The sequence below is a fragment of the Lacerta agilis genome, chromosome 9 (genome assembly GCF_009819535.1).
Source record: "Lacerta agilis isolate rLacAgi1 chromosome 9, rLacAgi1.pri, whole genome shotgun sequence".
In the NCBI taxonomy this organism is placed as follows: Eukaryota; Metazoa; Chordata; class Lepidosauria; order Squamata; family Lacertidae; genus Lacerta; species Lacerta agilis.
This window is the reverse complement of record NC_046320.1, coordinates 31684855-31710459: the sequence shown is the minus strand read 5'-3', so window position 1 is coordinate 31710459 and position 25605 is coordinate 31684855. Positions and strand designations below refer to the sequence as shown.

The 25605-nt window shown below is 45.0% G+C and overlaps 2 protein-coding genes across 4 annotated transcripts in view; one reads left to right on the top strand and one right to left on the bottom strand.

Annotated features, from left to right (window-relative positions):
* Window positions 1-1953: 1953 nt before the first annotated feature.
* TMEM192 (transmembrane protein 192) lies at window positions 1954-18281 on the bottom strand. The gene is made up of 6 exons (XM_033160324.1): window positions 18135-18281; window positions 13731-13880; window positions 12056-12320; window positions 7800-7934; window positions 3217-3319; window positions 1954-2291 (listed from the first exon to the last, which is right to left on the bottom strand). The coding sequence occupies exons 1-6, from the start codon at window positions 18198-18200 to the stop codon at window positions 2168-2170; spliced, it is 843 nt and encodes a 280-aa protein (XP_033016215.1). The 5' UTR covers window positions 18201-18281; the 3' UTR covers window positions 1954-2167.
* A 5249-nt stretch (window positions 18282-23530) lies between these two features.
* Window positions 23531-25605, top strand: part of KLHL2 (kelch like family member 2) — a 37490-nt gene continuing 35415 nt past the window's right edge. For 2 of the 3 annotated variants that reach the window (XM_033159781.1, XM_033159778.1), the window contains exon 1: window positions 23531-23711. In XM_033159781.1, coding sequence (XP_033015672.1) covers window positions 23683-23711 — 29 coding nt within the window. In that variant the 5' untranslated portion in view covers window positions 23531-23682. The remainder of the gene's footprint in view (window positions 23712-25605) is intronic. The other variant, XM_033159779.1, reaches the window with a different exon arrangement.

Below are 25605 nucleotides of genomic sequence, written 5' to 3'. Positions count from 1 at the left end.
TCAAGTGCTCTACCCCAATGCAAGAGCACAAGAAGCTTTACCTTTAGCTAGCAGCAGACTAAAGTGAGTAGGGTTTGTTGCGTTTATTATTTCACATTTAGTACAAAACAGAGAATGAGTCACATACAAATCAGATCAAAACCTGAGTGTCCTTTAAAAAAAAGGAAAAGTATACACATTTCTTCCTCCACTTCTTAATAAAATCCCAGCTGTGTTTAAGGCACAGCTAACAAGGCAAGAACATGTTAAGTGTCAGAAGCAGCCAGTTGCAGTTTTCCTATACTGTCCCTTAAACAATACTATATACATCTCTCACTGAGCAGTAGATTAACAGTCTGTTTGCATGAAGTGTGACAGAATGGTATGCTTTTGTTCTCTCTAAACTAGATCACAGCACATGTTCGGAAAATCCTCCTGTTTGTTTAAGTGTTTGTCTTTCTACATAAATATTGACTAAGATATACAAAAAAAAAAACCACACACACACACACACACACACACACAAAAAAAACCAGCCTTTGTTGGCAGCAAAGTGGCATAGCAGACAAATGACAGCTGTTTGTAGCTGGATGGGGAACTTAAAGGGGGAATGCGTCCCAACGATTAGCATCTACAGAGTTCAATCAAATACAGAGATTAGACATTCAAAGCAGAGTTGAACCTATAAACACTTCTGTGAGCCACTTGGCTTCAGGGGGGGAAATGCCGACATTTTCAAAGACAGCAGACACTGGATACTGTCCTATAAAGTGAAATATTTGCAGCAACGATCATGGCAGATTCAAACTGCAGAGAACTGTATGCCAACATTGTAAGAAAAATGCTTTTGTTAGTTTACTTTTATCTGTTTCTAAACGTCAGCGCAATAAAGCATGTGGGAAACACTGTGATGCAAATTTGGGGGGGGGGTTCTGTTTGTGTATATATCCCATATGAAGGATTAGATACGCAAGGAGTTTTCCATGAGAAGAATTTAAGGACTGTTTTTTTTAAGCAGGACACACCCTGGTGGCCATGTGATTCCTCTGGATGTTGCTGGACTGCAGCTGCCATCATCCCTGATTGTTGGCCATGATGGCTGGGGCTGAAGGAGCTGCAGTCCAACATCATCAGGAGGGCCAGAGGTACTCAATTCTCCCTGAAATACCAGTACTTTTACATGAAGCTTGTTAACATGCAGGTTCTTGCATTATGCCCATGCACTGTCCCCTTAATTATTCTCACTTATTTCCAGCTAGCAAGACGAGCAGAGAGGCATAAGTAGAAGGGATAACCGGACTGCAAAAAGGAAAAGGAAAAGCTGGAGGCAGTGAACAACATATTTTCAGTATGCAACTATTTGCTGACAACAGGATACTGGCATTTTTAATATGTGACGGTGCAACATGTGGACAAGGCAGAAGAACTGGCTTCTCAGACTGTCAGCCTGATCTTGCCATCCTTGTCTGGAGTGATGCATGAAATGTCATCCATACAACTGCCTTGGGACTAGCTACTGACTAGCTTCACTTCTCTTTCCCACTTGTCTAAGTGTCGTCTCCATACCCCTTTGGATCAGACCCTGAATTTACAATGCTACTTGTCATCATGAGTGCACTTACATTGCTGAAAGTCTCCCAGAGTCAGTGGTGACACCCAGCAGCCTTTCCTACTGGATCTTGCCACTGTGAGGTCATCCATTGCAGCCGCAGTATAGAAACTAACAATCCTTAATTGATGGCCTTACCAATTACCAAATAAATGCACAGCATATTAACATTTTGATACTTGATACTCAGGTGTTTGCTTCATACTGGTTTGAAAAAAAGATGGCATTCAAAACGACAACTAAAATCTTTGGAAATCTGCATCACTTTCAAATCAGACAGTTGGAAGAACCAAACAGACAACTGATTGAGGTGTTTTTTTTCCCGTGGTTAATGCCAACTCTCTGTACAGGAGGGATTTTTTTGTGGGGGGGGGGGATCTCAAAAACAAAAGTGTCCTTTAAAAACCAAGCAGCTTTAAGCACCAAGCCAGATGAGGTCCGACAGCTGCTCAGAACCAGGACTGGAAAACTGTCACTGCAAACTTGCGTAAGATGTGTTTGCTGCCGTGAGAGGACGAGTCAATGTTCAAGTTGGTCTGTCATTTTTAATACTGTTTGGCCACTGTTTCCTGGCCACTGCTAGCCACTGCCCTGCTGGGATGTTAAACCCAGCAACTTCTGGCTCAGTAGAGCATTGTGTCGTTTGAGGTATTCTATCACATCTCCTTGTTTTTCAACTACTTCTTCCAAGCTTGAGGCTTCCCTAAAAGACAAATTCAAACCACGTTACTTATAGAGCATTATCATCTTCCATCTCAACCATGTGAAACGTAAGAAGGCAACAGCAACTCTCTTCCCCCTACTGGACACCCTCCTGTTCCCAACATGCATTTACATACTGATCTCAGATTTGTTTAGTTATACGATGCCTTTTGGGGAACAGACCACCCAAGGTGGAACACAGTTACCTTAACACAATGAATACAGAAATCTCAAATAATCAGAACAAAGGAGCAGCATTAACACCTATCAAAAAGTCAAGTAAAACACTTACACCAATTCTTAGTAAAATAACCCTTATGCTTTATGATGGCTTTGGCCTAAAGACAAATATGTATTAAAAAGTTCTATATTTGGTGGAATATAGAAATCTCAATATATGTCCAGCAATATTACTTATAGTTTCAGCTCCGTGTTAAATAAAGGAAGGCAGTTACGCTATTTTGGTGGCTTACAGATTTGACTGGTTCAACAGGATATGTGTGCATTTATTTCTTGAATCTTCAATAATCACAGCCACTTCCAGCTGTCATCTTTCTATTTGGCACCAAGTGTCTTCCTAACATATAAAAAAACCCATTTTGCTTAAGATCTGCACCAAGGAAGGAACAAATGAACTAACAAAAGTGGTGGATAAACACAGTTCCCAATTCCGAGAACGCAGCTAAGCCCAAAAGTGTTTATGTAGATAAGCCACATACAGAGTATATACGTCAATCAAGTCCAGCATGTCATTAACCATGACAGTACCAAGCTACACAAATACCAGTGAGATCCATCATTACACTCTCAAGCAATGGTGCAGAACATTCTGTTGGCATCTATCAAGAAGTCAGACTTCATCTTTCCAATAAATGCTATTTTTTACCTAGTGCAAAAGAGGAATAATGAGTAACAGGAGATGTTACCTGAATCCAACTTCTGAGGTAGTGTGATTAGGATAAGCATACATCTGCTCTTCTTCTATTACATCAGGTCTTGGTTTTGTCCGGTTAAAGTTGCTTACCTTTACTGTAATTAGAAAAGGGGAAAGCTACAGTGTGTGCAGTCTGACACCGGAACTATAAATTGACAGTTCCTGAAGACTTTTAAATACAGAACCATTTTAATTTCTAGAACAATGAGAGGGAACCTGTGGCCTTCCACCTGTTGCTGCATTATATTTCCCATCATTCCTGACCCCTGGACTATTCTGGCTGGGGCTCATAGAAGTCCCAACCACACCTGGAGGGCCACAGGTTCTCCATTTCTGTTCTACCATTTGCTCCACCACAGAAGAAAAAGAAGATTGCTACAAGATGGGACTTTCCTTCTGGCCCCATTCCACACATGAACACAACACGCTCCATGAGCCAGGTATAGCTGACCTGAGTTGCAAACATGCAATATCCTATTTTTCCACATCTGGACCACAGCCAATGCATGTTGAGTGACCTGTGTTGTGTTCCTAGGTCTGATTTGAGCATTGCTATTGTTGTTTTCACTTAAATGTAAAGCACGTGGTGCTTTACATTCAGTACAACAGGCTGACAACTAGAGAAGCTGACAACTGAGCACAGGGGGGAAAGAGGAAAAGGAAGAGAAGCAGAAAACAGGAGAAAGCAGGGAACATGCAGCTGAATATGTTACTTAGGCAGATTTACTACCCATAAACAATGCTTGAGAGCTGAAGCCCAAGAGGGAAAAACTGATCATCTTTGCAATGAGCGTGACAGTGTGAAATGGCATATTTTATACCACTTGCGGCCAGTTACGGAAAAATAATAGGCAGCTTAATTTTACAGACCAGTTAATGTGGTTTGGCAAGTCCCATTCAACCGTCCCTAATCGGAATGCTTAAATTCATCTGATCTCTTTGGCAAAAGATAGTGGAGGAAGTTCCTTTTTAAGAGAGTTCCACTGTCAACACAATGCTTCATTCTCATCTACTCAGTCAGCATCTCCTTTTGAATAGGAACTTTCTTCTTCTCTCCCCCCCCTTCCCCCATAGAATTACTATACTAGACCACCTGTTGTGTACAAGCAGGTTGCATGACTGATCAGAGGAATAACCAAGGCAGATGTGTCAGCAAGCTGTAAAGTAATCAGCTGAGTTTGGCTCTCAACAACATCAGAATTCAGCTATTCATGACCGGATCAGATTACCCCAGCACATGCATCCCAGGACATTTAAGGCAATTGTAAACCAACAGGTGTCCCGAAGGGTTCAGATACACAACCACTTCATTTTGGAAGGTTGGCGGTAAAAGAAAGATCATGAAAAGATAAGAAAGTTGATGATTCTCTTAAAAATTGAATTTTCCGGCAAGGGTGTCATTGCTCATGTAGCCCAAGCACAGGCATCAACACACAAGAGATTCAGAGGATATCAAGGTTTGCAGAAGAAAAATAAGTCTTTAGAAAACACCTATAGGGGCAAGGCCCACAAAATAGTCCAATTAAGTCCAATTCAGTGAATGTTCACTGAATGTGTGGGGTGGGGTGCGAATAAAAAAGACAGGGAGGGGAAATAAAGCAACACAAAGCCTGAGCAAAAGGATTGCAATGTTTTGATGTGGGTTCCACTTGTGACACAGAGGTTGGGAACCTCCGGCCCACCATTCTAATTAGGTCCAACATGGGTCTCAATTTGGCCATTTTCTCCAATTCCTGACTTTACACTTGATGTCAGGCAAAAGCAAGTGTATGGACATGGCTACAAAGGAATTCCTGGGAGCTTGAAGTAAGTTCTTGACTGCTCCTTTGCAAGTGGAGCACGCCAACAGCCCAATGGGAAGGAGCTGAGGGAGCTCACTGTCAGCAAATCCCATCTCATCCATTTGTAGGTGAATTTTGAGTAGCGGTTCCCAGGGCCAATTTCACAATGGGCAAAGGCAAAAGACACATGGCAAAGAAGTAGCAGGATTGATATGTGCCTTCGGGGGGCGGGGGGAAGCTTCATTTCCCCAGCTAGATCTACTTTTATGTGTACATCTAATGCAGGCATCTCCAAACTGAGCCCTCCAGATGTTTGGGGACTACAACTCCCATCATCCCTGACCACTGGTCCTGTTAGTTAGGTATGATGGGAGTTGTAGTCTCAAAAAGATCTGGAGGGCCGAGTTTGGGGATGCCTGATCTAATGAAACCTGGTTTACACAAATTAAATCCTTGTTTAATTAGCAGGATGTGTACAAGCTCCATATATCTGCATGCAGTCCCCTAATCCACTCTTTGTGCAAACTGGACAGTATGCCAAGTCACTGCAGTTAGCTCTAGCTTGTCACATGAGAACCAGGAACAACATGCAAGGAAGCAAAAGCTAACTTTAAACCATGACTTAGACATGCTGGTTTGGACACATAAGCCAGTGCCCACCGCCACCACCCAAGCTACACCTCTGCAACTTAAGAAACACCCACATGCATTGTATATGTTAAACTGCAAATGCAAGTACACTAAGTAAAAGTTAAATGTTATTTAAACATTAAAAGAGTGTCTTGTGTAGTTTTTATAGGAGGCAAAAAAAAGAAAACTAATTAAAGGGTCAAACGACCCAGGGCTGTCTAATTCCCAGGGTTTCCCTGTGCATACAGAAGAAAGCACAGAGGATGTGTGCACAAAGTGTGGACAAGTTCTGTCTTATTAAGACAGGATTTAATCATCCAGATGCGGCCGCTATCTGCGGCCATCACACGTAAATTGTGGTCTTGGAAGCCCGTTAACTTTGTGCTTGTGCCTGGACTGTGACATCACACTGAGCCTGCATCTGTGTGGAGTCTCAGAGGGGCTCTGAAAGCAGCAAGGCCAGCACAGAACCATCATACGAATTCTCCTCTCTTTAAAAACATGAAGAGCTCGCTCCTTTAATGTAGGAGCTGACAGATCAATTATTTACACCCAAGAGCTGCTCTGCTGGCACGGTCGAAAGCCAATGCAGTCTCCCCGGCCTCCCTCTTAAATCAGCAGCACTGCCACAGTTTTCCTCTCTGCAATATTTTACAATGCATCACGATTCCCTCTTGCCTCACTGCTAATGCTGTGAAGTTCAGCAGCTTTAACTTCTTTCTTCCTAAAGGAGGGAGGAGACTCAAGAACTGCATTGCCCTGCAGGTGACATCAGGCTGCAGTCCAGTTCTCAAGTTCTGTCAATTGTGCTGGCACTTTTCAGAAGCAGGGTCTTGCCTCCTTCCACAGCTGCCATATGTACAAAAATGAAGAGCCTTGCACTACATGGGCAGAGTGGCAGCTGCCTATCAGTGCCAGGCAAGAAACCCCTCAAAACAGCTGCTCCTCCACAAAGATAGCTCTCACTGCCAAGCGAGAGATTTCTAGATCAACAGCTGCATTTTGTGTGTCCTCTCTTCTATACTGTTAACTGCCCAGAACCCTTGGGATACGACAGTGTAGGAGTTTAAACAACATCTTAGCATCAGGCAAAGAACTCTATCCCCACATCTGGGCATTTTGGATCAATGCAATAGAATAAAGTTAGAAACACCTGAATGCGTTTCAGCTTCTTTGCATCTATGTAATGTCAAGTAGCTATGTACATTGTTTAAAATACACACTTTATCGACAGAATAAGGTTGTACAAACTTGACTCTCATAATAGGTGAGTCGGTAGAGCCTGAGACTCTTAATCTTGAGCCCCACATTGGGCAAAAGATTCATACATTTGCAAGGGGTTGGATTAGATGACCCTCGGGGTCCCTTCCAACTCTGCAATTCTATTCTTCTAAGCCGTATTAGTATGATCCTATCACGACTTTATAAAGCAACGTATGAACAAGCTTCCTTCCTCCACATGGAGCCATTTTGCTCCTCCCCTCGCACTAGTGAGCTGGGAAGTCTCAGTTCATTACTATTTTCGGTTACGTTTAAACCAGTAAACTGTGGTCAAAATCCGTATTAGGGCAGCCCTTTTATTACGCCAACCAAAATGTCACAAAATAGTGCACAATGTTTCAGTCCCCCAGAACTCATCAGTGTAGATGGGCAATCAAAGCAAGGAGGAAATGGAAGAAAAAAATGTGACTGGCAAAGGAAGCCGCTGAGTCTGCATTTGCCAAGAATTTCAAGATGAAATGTGGGAGGCAGTAACATACCAATGTATGCCATGCAGGTTTTAGGCTGCTGGGGAAGAGAATCTGACAATGGCCTATTCTGCTTCCATGGAAATATAAAATCCAGCTGCTCCCCAGGTCTTGGCCAAAACACAGATTTCTCGATAGGGCAAAAACAGGAATAGAGAGAAACAAGGCAGATTAAGACTCCCCAGCTTGTTTGCTCACTCACATAAAGGCAGGATTGAAGCAGCTGCATATGAGTGCACAAGGCCCGTTCTTGTCTTGCCTTATTAAGCCAAGATACAACCATCCAAGCCATCAGATTATTAACTCTTAGCAGGCCCCATGGGTCAAGCAAATCTTAGCAGTGAATCTGAAGAAAAATGAAGACGTAATTCTGTGGCCTAGTGGCCAGTCTAAGTGGCTTAGACTGCTGCTCTTACCTGTGTAGACAACCACACATATCAACGAGCATAATAGTTCCACGCTCAAGATTCCCAGGATGAAGCAGAGATACATTTTATTGTGATCAGGAAAGGAATGTTGCGCTGACAAGATCAGCAGCAAAGCTATATTACCTATTAAAAGACACAGATGAGACATGTTAAGAAACCCAGCCGTCTAGATAGCTTCCAGAAGTGGCTCAAGATAACCCCCAAATACATAAACCAGCATTAACTTTGAACCAGTAGTCATACCCAGCTGACTCTCTCGGTCATGAGTGAAAACAGGCACTGAGCACATTCTCAACCATGCACAGCCTCACTTAAGATGGCCAGTTGCTTTACTATAGGGTAGGAAAGAGGACCAGACCCTTGTGTTTATTTCAGCTGCACCTTCAAACAAGTTTTCTGTTCAAGCTAAATGCCATGGAAGACGGTTCCAAGTTGTCACTAGCAAATGTATATTAAATTGCATGGAAGAAGATGGAGAGTTTGAACTTAAGATAAAATGTTTTACAGTACGTATGGCTGAGGATTACTAAGAATACATATGATGTACCAGTTATGTTTAGAATGCACTATCCGTTGGACTAGATTCCGCCAACCTGATGCCTTCCAGATGAGGCTGGGCCCGATGGGAATTGCAGTTGAGAACATATGACTGACAGCAAGTTGCTGACGTCTGTATTGGACTGTTCCCATCCTTTTTTTCTGCCTCCTTTCTCTTAACACACCTATGGTCAGAGATCCTTACCCGCCTCACCACCCGTGCAACATGTTTGACAGGCCAAGTCCCGCACACATCAGGGGGCCCCAGTTTCCTTTGGAATCAAATTGCATGGACAAAGGAACAGTTAATCAGCTGGTCTGCTGTGTTAGCAAAGCTCCCACCATGATGGGTGTTTGCAAAGGCCTTGCAGGAGCCTCTGATTATGGTGACTACAAAACTCACTTTCAAGCAAGTCGTGTCTTTACCTACCCTGTGTCAGGTGTGGGACACATGCATGTGGTTTGGCTAAAATGGCCTCACAGGTCAAATGGCGAGGGCTTGGGAAGCCTGAGGTCCAGTGGTTCCTCACCGCTACACTGCTGAAGTCACTAAGGATTTACTGTTTCGACCTCACATTTTGCCCCGAAGTCTTCACAGACATGTTCAAAAGTTTTTCAGCTACAGAGTGCTTCAAGCGCGAATCATTACTGTATACTGCAAGAAAAGCTATTGTCCTCACAACCAACCCTATCTAGCCAAAAGCTACTTCTATAGTGTGATCTTTCCTATTAAATCTCCAGAGCTCCACCTAGTGGTCACTTCTTAACACTGCAGCCATACTGTGGTCAACTTGATAAGTAGGGCAAACTGCACACAAGAAAGCAGCTCTATTTAAGTATTAAAGCCCACAGTTTTCAATCAATATGCAGGCCCTTGCGCCCCCCACTCTGGTTGTTACAAAAACAATGGGTGTATGGAAAATTCATTAATCTGTTAACTGAACATTTCTTGCATCAGTAGACAGAGAAGGAAAATAACTCAACAAGAGCCCAACATTTCAATTTGAGCAAAAGCAGGCTTTTGACCAAGGATTAGTTTGTTCATGAATTACTCATTATTCAGTTCCTATCTGAGATTATAGAGGGCATGATAGCGCTCTTCAAATATTTGCTTCTTAGAGGAAGAAAGAGATTAAATTCTGGGGCACCAGACATCTAATGGGTTTAAGTTAAAGGAAGGCAGATTTTGGCTGGAAACTTCTTGACTGCAGGAACAGTTCAGCAATGCAGCAGATTATTTAAAGGAGTGATGGGGTCTCCCATGCTGGGGTTTTTCAAGCCAAGGCTGAACAGCCATCTGTTAAAGGTCAACATGCAAAGGGTTTGTTATATACCGCAAAAAACTTCTGCTTTCTGAGCATCAGGTTGATGTTGTGCCTCTTTTTTGTCCTACAGGGCTCAGATCTCCACCACACTGCCATCTACTGTGATCAGGGTAGAAGACACTTCTATAAGAGTGCTTAAGCAAGCTAAAGTGCCCACTCTTTCCTTGATCCATAGAGCCAGTGCGCTCCTTGAGCTAACTGCAGTAAGGAATAATCTGGACATTATTATGACAGTATGGCACATTTTAAGCAGGGTCGGGGGGCGGGAGAGTGCTAGAGTCCTGTCTAGTCCAGTTGCATGGGATCAATTCCAATCTGTTACCTCTGAGGATGTCGACAGGCTGCTTGGACGAGTGAAACCAACCACCTGTCTCCTTGATCCTTGCCCATCCTGGCTTATAAAAGCTAGCCAGGAAGGGCTGGGCGATGGGCTCTGTGGGGTGGTGAATGCTTCTCTCTGTGAGGGAGTCTTCCCAGACCCACTGAAAGAGGCGGTTATTAAACCGCTTCTTAAAAAACCATATTTAGATGTGGCCAATATGGCCAACTATCGCCCAGTCTCAAATCTTCCATTCTTGGCCAAGGTGATTCAGCGAGTGGTTGCTGAACAACTCCAGGCACGCCTGGAAGAAGCGGACCATTTGGAACCCTTCCAGTCAGGATTCAGGCCTCATCGTGGGACTGAAACTGTCTTGGCCGCACTGGTCGATGATCTCCGGCGGGCTAGGGACAAAGGTGAGAGCTGTTTCCTAGTTCTGCTGGATCTCTCAGCGGCTTTTGACACTATCAACCATAACATCCTTCTGGACCGTCTAGAGGGGTTGGGAGCTGGGGGCACTGTTATACAGTGGTTCCGCTCCTTCCTCCTGCGCCGTGTTCAGAAAGTGGTGGTGGGGGATGAGTGTTCAGACCCCTGGGCTCTAACTTGTGGGGTGCCTCAGGGTTGTGTCCTCCCCCCCTTGCTGTTCAACATCTACATGCAGCCGCTGGGAGAAATCATCACAGGGTTTGGGCTGGGTGTTCATCAGTATGCGGATGATACCCAGCTCTACCTCTCTTTCAAAACAGAACCAGTGAAAGTGGTGAAGGTCCTTTGTGATTGTCTGGAGGCGGTTGGAGGATGGATGGCGGATAACAGATTGAGGTTGAATCCTGACAAGACAGAAGTAGGCTACTGTTTCTGGGGGACAGGAGGCAGGCAAGTGTGGAGGAGTCCCTGGTCCTGAATGGGGTAACTGTGCCCCTGAAGGACCAGGTGCACAGCCTGGGAGTCATTTTGGACTTGCAGCTGTCCATGGAGGCACAGGTTAATTCTGTGTCCAGGGCAGCTGTCTACCAGCTCCATCTGGTACACAGGCTGAGACCCTACCTGCCTGTGGACTGTCTCGCCAGAGTGGTGCATGCTCTGGCTATCTCCCGCTTGGACTTCTGCAATGCACTTTACGTGGGGCTACCTTTGAAGGTGACCCGGAAACTACAACTAATCCAGAATGCGGCAGCTAGACTGGTGACTGGGAGTGGCCGCCGAGACCACATAACACCGGTCTTGAAAGATCTACATTGGCCCCCAGTACGTTTCTTAGCACAATTCAAAGTGTTGGTGCTGACCTTTAAAGCCCTAAACAGCCTCAGTCCAGTATATCTGAAGGAGCGTCTCCACCCCGATCGATCAAACCAGACACTGAGGTCCAGCGCTGAGGGCCTTCTGGCGGTTCCCTCATTACGAGAAGCCAAGCTACAGGGAACCAGATAGAGGGCCTTCTCGGTAGTAGCACCTGCCCTGTGGAATGCCCTCCCACCAGATGTCAAAGAGAACAACAACTACCAGACTTTTAGAAGACATCTTAAGGCAGCCCTGTTTAGGGAAGCTTTTAATATCTGATGAATTATTGTATTTTAATATTGTGTTGGAAGCTGCCCAGAGTGGCTGGGGAGGCCCAGCCAGATGGGCGGGGTATAAATTAATTATTATTATTATTATTATTATTATTATTATTATTATTATTATTATTATTATTATTATTATTATTATTATTTTGTCACAATGTACTAGTCAATTCCTGATAGCTATTGGAGCAAAACACCTCAAATGGCCATTTTTTGGCAGTTATGGTACCTGCAGTTGAGCTATTAGGGGAGAGATGTGGTATACCTTAGGGAACAAAGTGGATTAAATACAAAATGCATTACAAGAATTACTGATAAATCTTGGCTTAACCTTGAAGGCTTAATCTTGTCCAAGTCGGACAAAATACTAGAATGATGCAGCGAAAGCTAGAACTGCACTGCTGTCGTGACCATGTGAGATGCTCTAGGCACGTAGAAGAATTCATATTTACAAACAAGAGATTGACAAGAGTGAGTCAGTAGGTTCAGGCTCACCTGTAGACTGAATTAGGAGTGGAAATCTCTTAAGATGCCTTGTGGCTCTGTAGATCTGGAGGTAGCCTTTCCTTCTGACCTTGCTATGGTGGAAGTGAATATACTGTTCGAGAAACAGATGCAGGATCCAGAGAATTACTTTGGCAGTAACTATAACAGTTTGCACTTTAAGTGGATAAGTGTAATGCTGAGGACACATATCTCTACTTGCATCAGGGTAAGAGCAGAATAAGCCTGCCAGAAAAGCCAAAACAACAAAAGCAACCTAAGGAAGAAAAGAGAAAGAAAGAAGTTTCAAATGCTCATCATCAAAGTCAAACACATCCAAGCCTGGCAGGTTTGCTCTAACTTTATTTTACAGATTCATAACCATTTTCTATTGCTGATACGGCATCATTAGCCCATAGTACGTTCTTAAGCTTTCCCACTAGGAAGGAACAATGTAAGCCAACCTCCATCCTATTAGAATCATAGAACTATAGAGTTGGAAGGGACCAGAAGGGTCATTTTGACCAACCCCCTGCAACACAGGAATCTTATGCCCAACATGGGGCTCAAACCCACAACCCTGAGATTAAGAGTCTCATGCTCTGAGCTATCCCAGTATTGATATGGTAATGATGGGAAGTGACACATGCACATCTAAATGCCAGTGAGCTCAGCCTTCCTCCCAAAGGAATCTCTGGGGCTAGTAAAACGTGGACAGTAGACGGCAAGGAAGGTGACCCCCCAACCTGAGCAGGACAGCACAGAAATGAAGCTGCCCATTCTGTTATCACCAACTCTGAATGCAAGTACTTGAATCCGAGTGGGAGCTACCTAGCCATTACAGCTGCTGGTGGTGTGTGCATTATCCCAGTTCTCCACAGGAACAGTTCCTATCCCCTCTTGCTTTTGCCACTAAGAAAGCTTTGACTGTTTCTAGGGGAGGACTTTTGATTGCATAGCCCTCTCCAGCAAGATTTGGGGTGGGGGTGGGGGTGGGAGGTGGTTCTTAACAAAGCAGTATTATTGTGCTTATGAAGTCCCGATAAACAGAATCACACACCTGTTTTGGGGCAGCTCCATTTCACTTTTCTACTGATCAGGATGGTGCCACCAAATTTGGTACTGGAAGGAAGGGCTATAAAAGCTTGATTCTCACTGGACAGGATCACCAAGGGCAGGGAGCAGGATGGCATCCGTATATGGAGCAGGGACATAGACACAATTATTGTTGTCTGCTTGCCCCTCAAGCCAACAAAACTCTAGGGATGAAGGTTGGGCAGAAACAGCTTTCCCCAACTTGGTGCCTGCAAGGTATTTTGAGATTTCATCCATGCCTTAGTGCTTTCTAATTTCCAGGTGCATCACTCTGGTTTGTCTTCCCACTTGCTCTGCACGCTGCCACCCTCTGGCCTTAAAGAGCAGGGACAGGCAGAACATGTGACCACAACAGCACACTTCTGGAAAGGGCTCACAGGAAACTGACTAGGCTGACCCTTCCACCTTTTAAATGGCCAAGGAGGAGAGCCATGTCACACTTGTCTGCTGGGGAAAGAGCTACTCTAGTGGCAGCGCAGGAAATGCCTGAGGAATAGGCCAGCGCTGCTACTCACTCGCTCAACTCAAGGCCTGGCGGCAAATTGCACCTCTGCACCATTGAATTTATCCAAATAATTTATCGGCAACTTACATGCGTGAACAGCAAAATATTGGCAATGAGGACTGTAGGTATGGCGTGGAACCTTGGACACATCCTGGAATGCAATGAATGAGGTGGAAGGAGCGGTGCATCAAGCAAAGGGTCGTCATCCATGCTCTGTGTTATCTCTGAAACAGATCCCTGAAATAGATTTAGCAACATAGTGTTCAAAACAGAAAACCAAGAGAAGTTTAACAATTGTGAGACGGTTTGATCATCTACCTTTGCATACATGTTGTTGTTTTTTAGCTTACACATGCAAGCTACATCAGCAAGCAAGATTTTTAAAACTTTTCAGCACCATCCTATGTATGCTTAACGAAGAATGCTCAATGGGAACTGGAACTGTACTCAGTGGGATTTACTCCCATGTACAGATCTGTTTTTGGAAGAGTGTGGTCTGTTTTTGTAAACCAGTTCTTAAAGAACTGGGGTTGACTAATGTGAAATAGTCCCAATAAATTGAAGGTAAGCAGTATTACCTGAACTGGCAACAAATATTGCCCACACTAGTTTAGGACAAACACCAATGCAGTTTTTCTACATGAATATGAACTTGCTCAAACTAATTTATGGTTTTCAATGTGTTCATCTACATTTAAGGTTTTAAATAGGAACTTAAGAAGAACTAGTAAAGCTCAATGAGATAAAAGTGATGCCTATGAGATCATTTATCTAACATAAACCATTGGGGGGGGTTGTATAAAATTTATGAAATAAAATCACACATAATCACAGGATGATTGCTCAGCTCATTTTTCCTGTTCTACACAAACATTTTTGTCATTGTCCTGCCAGAATGGAAAACTACTTCAGAATTCAGTTTTAGTAAAAAGGAATGAGAAAGGCATGTGATCTAGTTTAGTCCTTGAAAAATTCAAGCAAGTTTACTTTGGAAGGCATCACTTGAGCTCTTTTATTGTTCCCAGAGACAGCTCAATCTTATCTAAATTAGCACAGAAGTCAACATTTACCTTAATGGGTAACCAACCCCATGCAAGTTTGGCACCATGTGTAAAATATTCTCCTTGCACTTCAAACTTGTTTTAAAAGTTGAAACTGCTTGTATTTGGAAGATAAAAATATTTCCTAATAATTCAGTTTAAATGCCCACTCTCAAATTTCAGAAGCTCCAATGTATGATCACTGTGATCCTCAGGTTTTGAAGATATAATGCACTTAAGAAGGCAAAATTCACCATGCAATTTTGGAAAGCTAGCCAGCACTTAATTTAGTATTTTAAAAATATAATTAAACGCCTGTCTAGTCAATGTAGGTCCCCCAATATTTATTTGGAGCTGTATATGCATTGCATGGACAGCTGCCATATTACACAAGGAACACTACCATGTACTTTCAGCCCTGTGCGAAGTGTCGCAGCGTGGAAGTGCTCCTGTTGTCAGCAATACCCACCAACGGCCAGAAATGCAAAGCCACAGGACACCCAGTGTTCTCAATGGGCTGTTCTGAGGGTTCTCCCTTAGGGTTCCTGCTTTAGGAAACCACAGGGCTCTGCCAGCCCAGACAATAACCTTCTTCTTGGGCATGGATACCATGTGGGCTACATACCATAAGCTGCAACATTCATACCTTAACATCAGAAATAGAGATCCCAACAGTAACTGTAGAAGGCTCCAGTTACAGGTAGGTAGCCGTGCTGGTCTGCCATAGTCAAAACAAAATAATAATAATAAAAAATTCCTTCCAGTAGCACCTTAGAGACCAACTAAGTTTGTTCTTGGTATGAGCTTTCGTGTGCATGCATGAAAGCTCATACCAAGAACAAACTTAGTTGGTCTCTAAGGTGCTACTGGAAGGAATTTATTATTATTATTATTATTATTTTGTAGAAGGCTCAATAGTCATGTCTGCTTAACACAACACCAAGAGTGATATTCAACTAAGTCTTACTTTGAGTAGACTCGCTTAAATTAATGGATCTAACTTCCATCATGCTCATTAATTTCAGCGGGTCTATTCTGAATAAAACGTAGTTGAATACCACCCAAACAAATTTACTTAACACACTTCAACAAATGGAGTAAATAAGTTTTGCATTCTCTGCTTTACAAAAACAGCCCTCCCTTGGGCTCTAGAGAGATAGGCAGATGCCCCAAAATGTAAGATAGTTTTATATTTCCTAATCAAACTTCATTTCAACATAATACAGCAGTTTTCCACCAAGTTCTTTTTAAGGGGACAGAGCATGGTTCCTCCAACAACCACCAATTTTAAAATGATCGGTCTTCTTTAAGAGACTCAGAATCCCACCTTTTGCAAACTCATGAGGCAGCCATTACAACAAACACAACTCTGCAATGCAAACACATTTTTAGCTTCACTTTGAACATTTAAACCCAAAATAAAAGATATATTTATAACATTGCTGAAAATTGCTTCCAGCATTTTTACCATTAGCTGTAAATAAAATTTGCTCCCCCAAGTTCTACGGTTTACCGGTAAATACAACAGATAACAGGGTCACTTATATCTAAAAATTAATAATTCCAGTCCAACACAGGACCTTTATGTTACACCGATTGAATGTTTTCCTCTCAGCTTTTGTCAAGGGCAGATATTTAAACATCCCCAGAAATGACAGACATTGCTTTGAATGTGCTGGACACTGTAGAACAACTGTCCATTGTACGAACAGCTATGCAAATACATGCTATCCCCTTTTTGGGGTAGTCTAACATCACAGAACAATGAAAATATCAGATTCTATCTGACATTAACCTGGAAGTAACTGCAAAGGCGGCTGAGTTTGGTCAATAGTATCTCAGAGTGGCGAATGGCACTATTTAGTGGGAAGAAATCCCAATGAAAATCCTCATATATTTTACATGGCTGTTTATTAATATATATTTCAAAATTTTATGTATAGATGTTTTATGATTGCCTATACTTGTAATGTCTAATAAATGTTTGGCAAAGTAAGTATGAATGTCTGTTTACATTATTTTAGAATAGAGCGAAATATTTGCAAACACTTCCTCTTTTCCAACTCTACAACAAGTATTCTGGTGTCTGTTTCTAACTGTGGCCCAGTAATTACATCACTGTCACGAGACTTGAAGACTTTTATGCTGACAGGCCTATACAGTTGTCTGATATGTCCCCCGATTGCTTTTAAATGTTTATATGTTTATACACCACCCTGGTGTTTTGCAAAACAGTAGAATATAAATACTTTTATTTAAAAAACAAAAACAAAATAACCACAGATACTTCTCAGCTCAGGACCCGATTCTACTGTTAGTACCAACACCACTTTACTAGATTTCCCAATAGTTTACCTGTTGCAGAATCCTTCCCTGACATAACATTCAGAGAACTGACAAGCTTAAGCAAAGCTTAAGTACATTCTTCATTGCCATTAGAGCCCTAAATGTCTTAGGACCCAAATTCTTCAAGACATTCGTCTCTCTATACAAAGGGTGGGCAACAAACTTTACAATTAAATTAAAGCCCCCAAAGCAAGAAGTTCACAGAATAGAAGCATAGGACTGAAAAAGCCATATTTTGGGGCTGCTGTGCTGGAATTCAATGAGCCCTTCAAGTTAACTGGCAGACATTATGAAAAGATGCACTTCCAAATGGACAGTAAACAGACAGGACTCAATGGCTTTCAGGAGTTTTAACATGACTTTTTCCTAAACCATCGTTTCCCTCACAATCAAAACAGTTTCCACACAACTGGAAGAAGGAAGTGAGGTTTTCAAGTCAAAAGCAAGCGTGTGATAGAAATCTCTGCGGTGGAGTCTATAAATGTCCACACCTTCTTTGCCCAGCAGCTTCAGTGCTGGTCTAACACCTGGTCTAACACCTGGGAGACCAGGGTGCAATTCCCCACTCAGCCATGAAGCTCCCTGGAAGACCTTGGGCCAGACACTGTCCTCTCAGCCCAAACCTACCTCACGGGGTTGTTGTGGGGGGAATAAACTGAGGAGCAGGACCACTAATATACCACCTTCTATCTGCTGGGGAGGGGGCGGCAGATATAAATGCGATAAAAGCACACTGTGGCGCAGTGGGCCAGTGCATCTGGCTGCGAGGCAGAAGGTCGGCGGTTCGAGTCCACCCAGGGACGGCTGTGAGTAAGATTCCTACGCGTTGCATAGGATTGGGCTAGATAACGCTCGGGGGGTCCCTTCCCAACGCTGCAATTCGACTACTCTCCGTTGAAGTGAAGAACCGGGTGGCCTCGGAACTCTTGGAAGCTCTCCGTTTTCGGGGATACTGGAGCAGCCACGGGGCTCAAAGTGGCGCGCCGTGCGTATTCAGACGCCCTCCCGAGTCACGCGCGCTCCCTACACGCTCCACCCCGAAGCCGCCTCTCCCCTTCCCCGGTGCAACCCGGGGCGCAGGACCCCTAAGCCGCTAGCGACTCACGTTATCCAGCTCCCGCGGCTGCTGCTGCTGCTGCTGCCGCCCAACCCCACTCGACACCCCAACCATCTTCTCCGCAGCTGCTTCCGGCCCCTACGCCGCTCCACGCCCGTCTCCCGCGCGGCGCTGTCAGGTGTAGCGGACGCCCCGCCCTCCCGCGTCCCGTGCCCTCGCGCAGCTCTGCTTCCGCCCAGACCTCCGCCTGCCACGCTATTGGACGGATGTTTCCCTCGAAGGCGCCGCCCCCGCGGTCTCTTTTTCCCACTGAAGCTCCGCCTCCCTCTCTGGGTTGGCAGAGGAGCGGAGGGAGGCGTGGCATGAGGAAGGAGGCGTGGCCACGCGCCTGGCAAAAGCGGACGAGTGCAGGGCGCTGGCGGCTGGGCAGCGGCTCTAGGGACTGTAGTCCGACGACCTGCAGATTGTATTTGAGACTTCTTCTTTTTTTTGCATGCGAAGTGCATGCCACGGGTGGCGCTAAAGAAGCAATGCTTATTTAAATGAGGGTTCCTCTTGATTACTCAGCAGGGAGCCACGTTCACACACCGCACGTTTAAAGCGCTATGGTACCGCTTTAAACGCTCACCGCTTCTCCCAAAGCATTCTGGGAGTTGTAGTTTGTTAAGCATTGTTAGTCCTACCATTCTAACAGTTCGAAAGTGTTAAATAGTGGGAAAGATGGATGAAGACACAGCTCTTAAAACAACCAGCTCTTTATTTCAGCTCAGAGTCCTAGACTGAAAAACAGCTTAGCTGACTGGCTTATATAATACTAAGTAACTTGCAACAGTAACAAACTCCCCCTAGCTACCCAATCCATGAACGGTACTCTCAATCCTTCATTTGCATCATGCTGTGGACCAGAGTGAGAACTGCAGCCACGGTAGCCAGAATGAGTACTGCAGTCAAACTTAATACATAACAGAAAGCACGTCAAAGTGCAAGTAGATAAATAGGTACCGATCTGGCGGGAAGGTAAATGGCGTTTCCGTGCGCTGCTCTGGTTCACCAAAAGCGGCTTAGTCATGCTGGCCACATGACCCAGAAAAACTGTCTGCGGACAAAAGCTGGCTCCCTCGACCTATAGAGCGAGATGAGTGTCGCAACCCCAGAGTCGTCTGCAACTGGACTTAACTGTCAGGGGTTCTTTATACTGTAGTTGATTGGGAGCCCAAAGAGGAGGTAGCAAGGCAGGTCAGAAGTTGCAGGACCACACACAAACTTCAGGTGAGCAGGATAGCTTTCAGTGTGTCTGAAGAAGTCTGCATTGCACACAAAAGCTTTTACCCAGAACAAACTTAGTTGGTCTCTAAGGTGCTACTGGACATTTTTTTAAAAAATTTTAAATTTATTTCAGGTGAGCAGCTTGTGCTGATAAAGGTTGGGAGTAGACTGAGGTCTTTTAAGCCCCTTGTCAACAGCCTACCTCCTCCACGCTTCAGCCATTCACCAAGGACTTCAGAGTCTTAAAGAGCCAATTCCTGCCCTGAAGACAGGGCAGCAGGCAGAGCTTGCAACCCACTCTGGGACTGGGAATGATGAAGGAAGACCTAGAAACATATTAAATAAAGTAAGATAAATAGTGGTTGACAGGAAGGCTCTTGGCAATGCAGTCAGTTCCACTGATAATGCATGCCAACCATTCTTAAGTAGTACTTTACAATTGCTGCTTTTCAATTTAATTCTTTATTGGTAAGATTCTGCTCAAAAACTGAAAAAGGATTTACAGTTGAGACTGTTGTTCAAATAAAGAAAGGTGCCTTTCCCCATATAATTCTAATCCTCTGCATAGCATGAAACCCACTCTCTGTCAGTTTCTCTCTGAGGAAGACTACTGTGCTGATAACTAGGAACATTCATATTCATGCTGGTCTCTAAAATAAATAAATCTGCATCTTTCCAATTTACTGCAGGTTATATTCGAGAAGTCACTTGAACTACAGTTGAAGTAAATTCAACAGAGTCTGGTGGAGCTTATTCCCTAGTGAGAGAGAGTTTAGGACTGCAGCCTTAAAAGCATTCCCACCCCCACGAAAATGACTGTTCCGTAATATTTAATTGATTTGAGAAATATATTCACAGATGTCTCATTTTGTTCACTTTAATTTTTAAACAGAAAACAAAAAGGGGTCATGCATATTTTGATAGTTATTTACGGGGGGGGGGGTGTCATGCCAGTGAAAAAGAGATTAAAATGGAATGCTTGTCAGAAAGAGCACTGCAACCCACTGACCACGAGATGGCACTATATTGTGCACACACAAATTCAATCTACAGTACTGTATATAGGAACCTACCCTGGACCCTGAGACCAGCCTTTTCTGCAATGGCTCCCCATTTATGGAATGCTCTCCCCAGGGAAGTTTGGTTGGCAACTTCATTATGCACCTTTAGCTGCCAGGCAAAAAAACCAAAAACAAAACCAGTCCTTTTTAACCAGGCCTTGGGCTGATTAACATCCTATACCCCCTTTAAATGCGTTTGTGGGAGGGTGTGGTAAGGGTTATTGGTTTGTTTGGTTTTTTATCATGCATTTTGTGTGTTTTTATATTGTATTTTTATGTTGTGAACCACCCTCAGATCTACGGATGAAGGGAGGTAGATTTAATTAATTAAATAGTTTGTAAACGCTGTAATTAAAATTAATTTATCCATAAATACAAAATCCGACAGGTTTATATTTTCCTTTGGAAATTAATATATTATACGCACGATCAGTTTTATTAACACGTTGAGGAAAGGATCCAGTATAAATGCATGTTACGTGATAACCTTGCCTAGCATCAACTGCTGTTTATAAATACTTATAGGATAGGGTATCAAAAGCCTGACACACATGAAAATTATGTATCCCTTTCCTTCTGGAGGATTGTACACCAAAGGTTAAGAAACTTTGTTTACAACTATTTGGATGCTGTGTTATATCTTTTGGGTGAAATCCAGACTAAGTCAGTTGCACTTAGTTCCCATTGAAATCAATGGAATTTAAGTCATAAACTAATTTGTCACATTGGTTACAAGGGGACCTACTTTTGAGTAACTAAAGCTGCATTCCTCTACCCACTTACCTAGGAGTAAGCCCAATTGAACTTAATGGAACTTACTTCCAAGAGCATATGCACAGGATTGCATTGTTAAGTCCGATATCTTTAATGGAGGTCCCACTCCCTGTCCTTTCCCTTAGTGGGGTGAAGTGGGTGGGCTTCTCATTGGTGGAGCTGAGGCACGTCAAATACCCTAACTCAACTGGCTCTCTCACTCCTGTCTGTTGGACAGATTAAAAAAAAAACAAAAACCACCACCACTCAACAGACTTTTTAGTGTACGACTCTGTTACTGTTCTAGATTATACAGCTTAATTGGTTGTTCATTTATAATCTTATTATTTTAACGGTATTGCATTTCTTATTGGAGTAAGCTGCTACAGAGTGCTCTATGAACTAAAGAGTGGTGCATATTCCTACTGTTGACTTAAGTTACTTTTTATTTATTTATTTTTTTAAAAAAATGCGCAACCCTATTAACTAGTGGACAAGGTATTGGGACCCATACACCTGAATGTTACCTTTGAGGTTGCAATCCTAAGCATACTTTACTTGCAAATAAGTCCCCATGAAGTCAGTGGGAATAACTTCTAAGAAGACATGATAAGGATTTTGCACGAGGCACAGAAAGAAAAAGCAAATATTCTCACTGGCCAATGAGTGAAGGGCAGACAAGGAGACAGCAGAGGATGTTATTTCCACCACCAAGTCCACGTCTGACCACCAAGTTGCCCTGTTTGTTTGCAGAAGGGCCCTATAGCTTAGTGGCAGAGCATCTGTCTTGCATCACATGGCAGGACAGACTCAAACAAAGAGTGCCAAGCCCATATTCCTAGCATATTCACCCTACAGTGACGTCTATGCTGGTGTGCTCATGTCCACAGAAGGGAAGATGGCAAGATCCTCAGGGATGTGCTCTAGGAGGAGTTGGCTTCAAGCACCAGGCTCATTGGCAGACCAGCTCTGCCTTACAAAGATGTCTGCAAACATGACACAAAGGCTGGCAGCATCAAGCCTGTCATGTAGGAATCCCCTACAGAAAACTGCAGGGCCTGGAGACAGACTGTCAGGTCATGCATCCATAGCAGTGACCAGAGGAGGAGTGACCACTGAGAGGAGCGCAGAGAAAAGAAACTCCATGGTGCATCTGCAGCAGCACAAAACGATGCCTTCATCTGCCCCAGCTGCAATAAAACATCTCTCTCCCTTATCGGTCTCTACGGCCACAGCAGGCACTGTAACTCTCCAACGGTTACAGGCACACTCTTCGGTTGTCTCCCGAGACAAACAGATGTGAACAACCAACAACAAGAGCACCTGTCTTGCATGCACACGGTCCCTGCTCAATCCCCAGCATCTCATGGTAGGACTGGGAGAGAATCCTGTCTGGCCGCCTTGGAAGATGTTGCCATGCAATGTAGACAGTACTGAGCTAGATGGACCATTGGTCTCATTCACTATGAGGCAGCTTCCTGCACTCCTAACTTTCCTGAACCAGCATTTGGGTCAGCTTTTATCAATGCTGACTCTTTAGCTGTCATTCCTGCATTGCAGAAGGTAGGACTAGTAGCTGACCCTTTTTGGTCCCTTTCCATCTCTACAATTCTATGATTGTACAGGGCCCACCGACCTGATTCTAAACTTTGAAGCATAAGGAAAAGGGGGTTGGAGAGAGACCACACCCTACAGCCTCCTAGTTTTCCAAACGGGAGGAGCATCGGAGCCAACTCCTAGGGATCGTGGTCCCTTTGCCACCCCCCAATAAAGTATCCGAAGGGCCAAGCCCCCCCCCCCCAGTTGATGGGCATTGCCATTCAGATGGGGGGAGGGATGCGTCGCGTCTTGTGATCGATTATGGTAGGCGGGGCTTTTGCCCCCTCCCCCAGACCAATATTTTATTGAAGTTCGCACCCCTGGAGAGGAGAGAGTCGCCTTCCACTGCAAGCTCCCCTCTGCCTCGCCTTTCCCCTCGCTGCCCCGCATCCACCCCCGCGCCAGCTGCCGCCATCGCGAACTGTTACTGCGCCCGCGCCGCGACTCCAGGACCGCGCCGGGAGGGGGAGAGCGCGCAGGAGCCATTCCCTTCTCCCCCACCCACCCCGCCACCCCGCACCAAGTTGCGCGCTGACGTCGCGTCACCCCCCCGCCCCCAATACTCCTCCTCCTCCTGTTAGGATAGTCGGGCTAGGACCCCGGAAGTGCCGGGTTGGCGGAATCTGGGGAGAAAGCGTGGACAGCAGAGGCGGCGGCGGCGGCGGCAGGCGCAGGAGCTGCAACCCCGTCTGCACTTCGGTGCGGGGCAGCGCCGGAGGAGGAGGAGGACGAGGACGAGGCGGCGGAGGCGCTGCTGCTGCTGCCGCCGTGGGTGGGGGCGCTGCGCTCGCCTCGCCTCCCTCCCTCTGGGCGTCCTGCCGGGGGTGTCCCTGCGCTCGCGGTTGGAATGGTGCTGGCGCCGGCGCGCGGTGCCCGCGTTCCCCGGAGAGAGCAGCCCGAGCGGAGGAGCCGCCGCGATGGAGATGCTGCTGCTGCAGCCGTTGGGGTGAGCGGCGCCGGCGGGCGCGCATGGGGGTCCGGGGGGTGGGGGCGGGGAGAGGCGCGGCGCTGGGCCGGGCCGCGCGTAATAACGATCCGAGGGATCCTGGAGAGGGTATGGGAGGGCATCCACCACCACCTCCTCGGCAGAGTGTACTTTGGACCAGGCCTCGGCCCCGCCGCCGGTTGGGAAATGCCGAAGGTCCGCTTTTTGGAACGAGCGGAGCAGTTATTTCGGAGCCCCGGAGCACGGGCAGAGTTTGTTTCCTGTTCCCCGGAGGCCAGCCCGCAGGCGCCCCAGGGCAAAGGGAGTGGGATTGGTATATAAGGGTCGCCTTTGGGGCGATGCTCTCGGGCGTGGAAGGGGTGTTCCCTGGTCCCACACCTTTGGGTGCTGGCCGAGTGTCTGGAAACAGAAATGCACTCTGGACGTGCTCAGAAGCACTGCCCGTAGAATCTGTAAGTTCCAGGCCAAAACACTTTATGGAACTGGACCCTGGCCTTAAGGTAAGTATGGGTTGCTTTGAGGTAGCCTGTAGTCTAATTTTGTGGAACACTTCCATTAATTCTAAGTGAAAGGGAGCAGCTTTCAGGCAGGCGTTTCCTTGTTTGTCTGCGCTTCACACTTAACGGTGTCTGTATGCGCTCTTTTTAAATCCTAATGTGGGCTGGGGACAAGCTAGCAAGAGAAGAACCAGTTTATCCTTCTTTGTTCTTTTGTTTGAATTAGTAATAATTTTCTATTGAATAGTAGTGTATTTGGCGCTTGCAGTGTGCTGGGTAATGTACAGGAATGATGGTTTGTGCCTGTGAGGGCTGTAGTTTTGTTCTGCACAATCACTTTAATCCTTTAGCTTGAAATAACTATTCTGTCCCCTGCCCCTCTGGTTTTTGTTCACTACTTCTAACACCCATGTATTGAAAGATTAGGAAAATGCACCCTAATATGTTTCAACTGCTGCTTTGAAAGAGGTCCTGATAGCATTGTGAGTTTGCAGTTTAAGTCAGTGCCCCACACAGTGAGGTGCTAGAAGTGGAGACCTGTTGCCCATAGCTAAAAGACTCAGCAGGTAGGTTAGAGCATCCTCAAAGGGCCTTCTACTGATGCATGCCCCTGCTGTCAGATGTTAGATGACAGTAAGCAGAGAAAGGGCTTTCTCTGTGATGGTGCCTTCACTCTGGAATGCTCTCACCTGGTGCCTTGTTCGAGCTTTATGTGTCAAAACCTTATTATCCCAGGCTTCAAACAATTACTGATGCTGCTTTTTGAAACTTTGTGATTGTCGCCGTCCTAACTTAGAAAGATACTGAGTTAGACCATCCGGCCTGGCCATCTCAGAAATGCATATACACTGATGGGCAACAGTTTTCATGGTTTTAGACCCGACCTAGAGTCTTCATTATGTAGAGCATCTACTGTATACTGACCTCCTTCAAAGAAAAGTTAACTCGACCCAGAGCCAGCAAGGGTCTGTGGGTGGCTATATTTATTTCCTTGTTTTTATTTTGGGGGGTTGCGTACTGTATTAATGTTCCTTGTTGCATTAACTGGATCTTCCTGCTTTGTAAATAGATTATAAAATAAAATGCCGTATTTCCTACTTGTCTGCCACTTTCCACGTAGGTTTTTGGCCTAGCCTGAGTTACAGAAGAGTAAGGTTTTTTTGGGGGTAGTGGAAATCTCAATAACATGGGGGGGGGAACAGTTTGGAGAGGAGGGGGAGCTGGGAATGAAGCAGACAAGGCAGCTCATTTGCTCCTGCATGATTTGGAGGGAATGGAGAACACAGGAGAAGAGACTACGGGTTGGATCCAGGTGAAGTTAGTTGCACTTAAGCAGCCTAATTTCAGTGACAACCAAATATGACTAATTTGTTCCATTCCATCGATTTCAATATGAC